Source organism: Bactrocera dorsalis, chromosome 4, assembly GCF_023373825.1.
Source record: "Bactrocera dorsalis isolate Fly_Bdor chromosome 4, ASM2337382v1, whole genome shotgun sequence".
Lineage (NCBI taxonomy): Eukaryota > Metazoa > Arthropoda > Insecta > Diptera > Tephritidae > Bactrocera > Bactrocera dorsalis.
The window spans coordinates 14,994,998-15,002,320 of NC_064306.1; the positions used below are offsets into that span (position 1 = coordinate 14,994,998).

General features: G+C 34.9%; 1 protein-coding gene across 1 annotated transcript; it reads right to left on the reverse strand.

The window, feature by feature from the left end:
- Positions 1 to 206: 206 nt before the first annotated feature.
- LOC105231649 (general odorant-binding protein 19d) lies at positions 207 to 7,061 on the reverse strand. Its single transcript, XM_011213071.3, has 5 exons — positions 6,916 to 7,061; positions 6,724 to 6,849; positions 6,567 to 6,658; positions 4,783 to 4,916; positions 207 to 4,731 (listed from the first exon to the last, which is right to left on the reverse strand). Exons 1-5 carry the CDS (start codon positions 6,962 to 6,964, stop codon positions 4,659 to 4,661), a joined length of 474 nt encoding a protein of 157 aa, XP_011211373.2. The 5' UTR covers positions 6,965 to 7,061; the 3' UTR covers positions 207 to 4,658.
- Between the last annotated feature and the right edge of the window lie 262 nt (positions 7,062 to 7,323).

Here is a 7,323-nt window from a genome sequence, read left to right on the forward strand (position 1 = left end):
TTGCAACTCTTGCAATATGAATTTCCAACTGCTCATCGGCTTCGTGCTGGCTTTACTCGCTGTGGCTTTTGGTAAATATATTTCATATATCGTTTAATACTTGATAATGCTTAAAAAATATTTATCTTCAGCCAATCCCAATCCTTTGCCAAATCCTGAACCTTATCCCGGAGGAGGTGGCGGTGGCGGCGGCGGCGGCGGTGGAGGTGGAGGTGGTGGCGGTGGTGGCAAGTGAGCAGCACAACTCCCCACAAACTGTTAAGGATCTAAGCAAACTGTAAACCTGTATACGATAAATAAAAGTGAATTAAACGGTGAAACGTGAGTTCACTAGCATGAGATTCCTTAATTTGCTCTTATTGAAGAAGTTTAGTGTCGGTTCGGAAACTAAATATATAAAGGGTGATCCATTTTCAGGTTCCTTACTTCTTTAAAGAAAAAATACAGAAACTTCAAATTTACTGAGGAATCCGCATAGACTTTAGACTTTACATATTCCCAGAGGAAAAAGTCTAACAATGTGTTATCATGCGACCTTGGTGACCAATCTGCTCACCGAAGTGTTTTTTCAATAAATTACTCGATTGATGTGATGTGTGGGGTTTGGCGCTCTCTTGTTGAAACCAAATGTTGACGAGATCACGAGCTTTAATTTCAAAATTTATCAAATTGTCGGCGTCATTACGGTCGTCATTAACGGTTACGTTCTCAAACTGCTTCATTTTTGAAGAAATATGGACCGCTGATTTCACCGGCCTACAAAACACACCAAACCGTTTTTTTCTGGATAAAATGACAGCTCTTGATTCTCTTCGGGTTGCTCTTCGTCACAAATACGGCAATTTTGTTTGTTTTGGTTCAAAAACGTCGGATCTTCTTGGAACTTTTCAAGATTCCATAGCGGCTTCAGTTCTTGCACATGCCGTATTTCGCACGCTTTCAATTTAAGATCAAAGTCCTTTCATACGTCAGTCCGAGTTGTTGCGAACGGCGTCGAGTCGACTCTCCACAGTCTTGGTGTACACTTTCAGCTACGGATGCTATAGGTAGTCTATTCGGTTGAACATTATCTGATAATGAATGCTGGGTCTCAAGAAGGGTGATGATGTTGCGAAAAGTATGCTCAGTAAGCCGATTATGCTGACCATAAGTTGAGCGAAGCGTTGTTAGGCGTTGTTTAGGCGTAAGTCTTTCCACGATGAAATGCCAAACAATACTGATCAAAAATAACATGTACTATTAAGCAAGGAAAATCTTAAGCGGCTTTTGGCAGGATCTATGGTAGTTTCTCATCTCATTTATGTACATACATATGTAGAATGCCTTCATACAATATTATCTGATAACAAAAGAGAACCTTCGTTTAGCAGTGCTGAGCTTTTGGACAATACTACTAAAAGATTTTCTCGTAAGGTCATATCTGTGAAATATGTGGCACTCCGTCTATCATTGATTTATTCTACAAAAATTCAAGAAATATTCCATAAAAAAATGTATGGTATATTATCGTGACAGTATCCAGCGAGTTTAAGACTAGTCCTGTCTTACGAAAAAATGTGGTTAAAGGTTTTCCTATTGTATAAACATATAAATAATTTGATTACGACTTCTTAAATGATATGGAGATAAGGGAACTTATAATAATAGCTTGAAGTTACTCATAAAAAATATAGAAAACGGAATAGTTGAAGAATCTTAAATATACATAAGTATATGTTACATCCTCCCAAGAAAATGGAAATAATAAGACTGGAAAATACTTCACATAGAACTACATAAAACTAATTCGAAATTTACTAGAGCAAAATCTCTCACATTTAAAATTAATTTTTAGAATCTCAGAGTCTCAATATCTGTCACATTACAATTGTTTTTAGAATTCTTCTTTTAATATTTTTATGTTTTATCTTGGATAATGTTCCAAACCAAAAATTAATGGTTTTAATATGTCATTGTCTGTATTTTTTAACATTGCATTCAATAATATTTACAATTTTATAGTGGGAAGATATACTCAAGAAGAACTTTTACAAATTATTTAATTTCTTCGTGCACTTTGACATTTTATGGTCGTAATAATGGTGAGGCAAATAAACAATTAATGTATTAAAAACGAGTTTCTACACTCGTCTAATATTACACAAATGAATCCACGGAAAAAAGGTCGTTCATCAGCAATTGCTTCGATAATTCAAAAAGCGTCTCCAGCATCATCTTCAGTGCCAGACGTTTCATATACGTCATCATCAAAGCGATCGTACATTTCTGAACCGCCAAAATCCATGCCTCTCGATCGAAATGATCGTTAGGAAGAATTGGGAGGAAAAGGAAGGTAAAGACTTTGTCAAACCGGGATTCCGAAATCCATATCTGTTCTTCTCCTTTACTGGCGTGGAAACCGCTTACGCGGTTATAGCCGAGTTAACAACTGCTTTCTTTTCATTGGAGGCGTTTTTTACGTGGCGGGTCCCAAAGCTAGCGCACAACGCTGTAGAGGGAAAGTTTCATATCTCACATGAAATATATTGAAAATTAATAAAGGTAATATATAAAATCAAAAAGCCACAACCACGTTACAATGTTGCTTATAAGCAAAGCTAAAACCAGCAGAGATACAAGTAAGTTCATATTCAATAGGGTAATTCAAAAAAAATATATATATTTTTTCGTTTGGTACTCAGAAAAATAGATTTCATCATTCATAATGATTTTTTTTCATTGAGTTATAAAATTCATAAGAAATAAAAAAATTTCCCAAAAATAATCAAACTTTAACTGTTAATATCTTTTAAACGGTTGGATTTACGAAAAAATCATAGGAGACCTTTTTTGTAGAGCATTCAATTTCCTACAAAATCTAAGGAGCAAGGTATTTTTGCAAGTAGTTGGAAGCGAGATATACATTTTTCTATCTGATAATAAAATAAGGACCTTACCGTTAAAACTAAAAAAAAAATATTTTTTTCTTTGAATTACCCTAATATTCAAGGCTCGACTAAAAACCTTGTGTCCTCAAAATATTTTTAACCACGGCCACTTTTATACTGACATAAAAAGGTTAATAATTTTATTTTCAATAAGTTCAAATTGGAAATTCAAAAACAAATATCTGGACTATGGAGTATATAAAAAGCGGATGAAAATTCAAAAAGATCCAACGTTTTCGAGCCAAATTTTATTCAGCGATAAGAGCCATTTCTGGCCCAATGGGTATGTAAACAAGCAAAATTGCCTCATTTGGGACAAGGACTTGAAGAGATTCAAGATTTCATCTCATCATTTCATCCAAAAGAAACAACGGTTTGGTGGAATTTGTGCGCCGGTTTAATCATTGGTCCATATTTATACAAAAATATAGTCGATGACAAGGTAACCGTCAATGGCGACCGTTTTCACGCCATGATAACCGACTCCTTGGTGTCTGAAATCGAAGCTCGTGAACTCGGTGACATTTGGTTTCAACAAGACGGCGGCACTTCCCGCACATCGCATCAATCAATGGATTTTTTGAAAGAACACTTAGGTGAGCAAATAATTTCATATTTGCAGCCACCGGTCGTTAGACCAATTACCAATTTCGGTTAACTTTAGCATATGCACTTCTGGTAATACCTTTTGAGGTATCTTCTCGAAATTTGGCTTTATTATTGTACGAGGCATTGTGTTAAGTGTAAAGATCTTCTACACTCTTTTATGCCATAAGTAACACATCTGTGAAGGGTATTATACCGAAGGTAAAGTTTTTTTTTTTTCTTTTTTAATAAGATTGTTTAAAAAATTAACGACATTTTTTAAACTGAAGCAACTCTGCACTTAATTGCGTATCGATGACTAAAGTTATTAAATTTTACAAACTCCGTTAAACGCAGTTGACGTAATTTGCAAAGTACTATTTGACCTCACATCGTAATAAAAAACGAACCAGAAGTAAACATATTTTCTATGAAGTATATAGTAGACGTACATATGTATTTGCACATGTGGGTAAGTGCAAAAACAGATCTTTTAAGGCACATGCATTGCAATATTTGTATGTAGTTGGTCAGCAACCTTTCACACATGCAATGAAATGAAAGCGCATGCGTGAATGCAGCCAAAGGTCAACCGCTTTTAACTGTGCAATCTTGTCGTACACTTCGAACAACTAGTGTTTTCCTCCTCACTAAACAATTACAATAAGTAGTCCAATCAAAACAGCTGGAGCGCGCGGATGCGTTTCTTGACAAGCACACATAAGTATTGTGATATTGCGCAATGTATAAACAATGCCATTGTGCATTTTCAAACTGACAATTCGTAAGTGATGTTTGGCGCCAACATGGAATCGCTAGAGCTGCTGCAGGCCATTTTGGAGTATAGCGCATGTGTATCACTGCTGCTGGACGTAGTTGAAGAGCAGCGCTTGGAGGACTATTTAAAATTTATTAAGTATTTTATAGTGTGATTTAGAGTTTAAGCGCAAACCAAAGTTAATTAAGTTAAATAAAATTTTGATCCACTGAAATTAAGCGAAAAATTTTGAATAAATAATATTCGAAGTGTATGCATCGAAATACACAAGTAAATGCGTTATTCGCATATATTTACAACATTGAAAATTTCTTTAATATTTATAATTATATTGCACACATATTTAAAAGGCATCTTCAAGTGTTGTTTTAAATATCGGTTATACCATCTGCTTGCAGCTCTCGGAGAATACAACTGGTTGCCACGAAAGCGCGCTCACAACTAAAATAAAATTATATAAACGCAAAATTTTACAAAATTTACAGTTAATACTTATCAGTTTGCTTATCCGTTTCACGCGCACATTTATATAGCACATCCAGTAGTGAATCCTTTTTAATTTGAGGATGTATTATTTCAAATATTTGCAAAATGTTTTCCTCGTCGATTGAGTTATCCATACTTAACTGAAGGTAAAGTAAATAATATTGTTATATATTTAAATGAAATATAGTGAAACATAGAGGACTATGAAATCAAGAGGCGTAGACTTAACTAAAGATAATCCATTAATATTTTTGCTATTTTTTCCTACAGCTACTGCGAATATCAAAGATTCAAATATTGAGGTCCAAATCGACTAACAGGAAAGAGAAATACTACTACTATAAGCAAAATTTAGTAAGACTTTGTTCATAATTTCAAAATGATTAATTTATGCTTCAAAATCTATGTCGTCCCATTCAAAGAAATCTACCTAAACAGTTGTTGAAGTCAATTTCCGGAATAACCTTCAATGGCCGTAGTGATTCACTTTTAAAGGTCTTCAATTTACTCAAAACGGTTTCCCCAGAGCGTTCGTTTGAGTTTGCTGAATAGCCAAAAGTCACTCGTAGCTAAATCAGGCTAATACGGGGTTTGCGGCACTATATTGGTTGAAAATGTGGCGAAAGACTCCCGAAGAATCAATGCAGTATGCGACGGTACATTATCGCGGCGCAAAAACGAAGAGTTGTAAACATATAATTCCGGCCTCGTTTAACGAATAGATTCACGCAAACGACGCATAACACTCAAATAATATTCATTGACAGTTTGGCGGGTCGGAAGGAATTCGAAGTGCACCACTTCTCGATAATCGAAGAAAACTGTCATCATAACCAAAATTTTCGACCGACTTTGACATGGTTTTTTCGCTTTCGGCTCACCTTTGCCACGATATTCGGCCGATAGAGCGTCTGTTTCCAGGTCGTAAACATAGATCCAAGACTCATTGCCAGTAATAATACGTTTCATGACATCCTGGTGGTTGGAAAGTATTGTTTTACAGGCGTTAACCCGACGCTGTTTTTCGAAAAAATTTAGAGATTTTGGAACGAATCGTGCTTTCATTTGTTTTAGGTCCAAATGATCTTTCGAAATGTATCTTTCCGATATTCAAACTATGTCAGTAAAATCGGCAATTCTCAAGCACCAATTCTGATTTTTTATTAACGTGTTGATCATCAGTTGAAGTTGATGGTCGTTTTCGACTCTCTTTGAATGATTTGTACCAATAAACAAGACTTGCTCCCGAACAACAATTATCACCGAAGACCTTTTCCAACATTCAGCACGCTTCGGCACCGGAAATTTGATTTCATACACCAAATTTCTTCGTTAAATAATTTCACTCATCGTAAAAATCGACGAAAGAAAGATAAGTGCATACTCAACACTAATGATTATTTTGATATGACATTTGTACAAAATTTCAAAACAAAAGTTGCTGAATATCATCAAAGAAAAAACTATAAACGTCGACTACAAACCTTTCTTATTTGAGTTTTAGTTTAGACAAATAAAATGAGGGCAGATATCACAAATACTCGTAGAAGGAGAAGTTGGACGAAATATCTAGCTGATATATAAAAGCCAATAAACTTTTCTAATTTCAGTTTAGAGAAACAAAAATATTGTTTTCTTCTCCAAACATAATTTCTACTTAAAAGCTAAATTGTTTCCACAATGCTCTCTAAATTAACAATGATTTACTCCAGAAACCCGATTTTTTTACTGAACCTAGTCTAAGCGGTCTTCTGCAACTAATTAAAGAAATAAAAAAATGTTATACCCACCAAGCCATTTTTGCGCATGATACAGTATCGTAAACACTTCGCACTGTGTGATAAATTAGTGCGAGAACCCTTCAATATTTCATCAAAACTCTCTGTAAGATATTAGTGAAAAATTCAACAACACGCTTGTCTATATTTTAAAGTATGCTTAAGTTACCATCGGTTATCTGCACTTTGACACTCTGAGCCGAATCCTCGTAGCAATCTTCAATCGCAGCCTCGGCCATAACTCGAAGTGAACTATAATGTGGCGGTTCAGATTCAGCAGCAGCTATTGTTATTGCTATAAGTTCGTCGAAAATTAACTTCAAGAAACAAACTATGTACTATTATGGTAATCAAAACCCACTGAATACTGAAGACACTGCTAAAATCTGTAGCACAATAAGAATTTCCATTATGTCTTCTAAATCCAACGAAGTGTTATAAACCAGAACTAAAATTCAACTGAAAATTGAATATTATTTCAGTTCAATGAGAGTGAGATGAGTTATTCTGAAATATCACTTCTCTGCAATGAATTTACATTTAATAGACTATGAGAATGGATGAGAAAATATCTCACGGTGAATGAATATAATATATTACTCAAGTGAATTTAGAGACTTTCCCACAATAAATTTTTGTGATTTGGCCCATTGAATTTAGTAAACAGTGGCGTATACCTTTGTAATCGCAAAAGCTAAGCAAACCTGGTACGAATTGGACAAATCCATCGAAAACGCTAGAACAACAATAATTTGTTAGCAATGTTCGC

What these genes read in the sequence shown, in the direction of transcription:
- LOC105231649 (XM_011213071.3), bottom strand. Translation starts at nt 6,964, where the DNA reads ATGGAAATTCTTATTGTGCTACAGATTTTAGCAGTGTCTTCAGTATTC. An exon ending in AGCAGTGTCTTCAGTATTCA is followed by an intron (nt 6,850 to 6,915) that starts GTGGGTTTTGAT and finishes ACGAACTTATAG; the next exon opens with CAATAACAATAGCTGCTGCT. An exon ending in CAAAGTGCAGATAACCGATG is followed by an intron (nt 6,659 to 6,723) that starts GTAACTTAAGCA and finishes AATATCTTACAG; the next exon opens with AGAGTTTTGATGAAATATTG.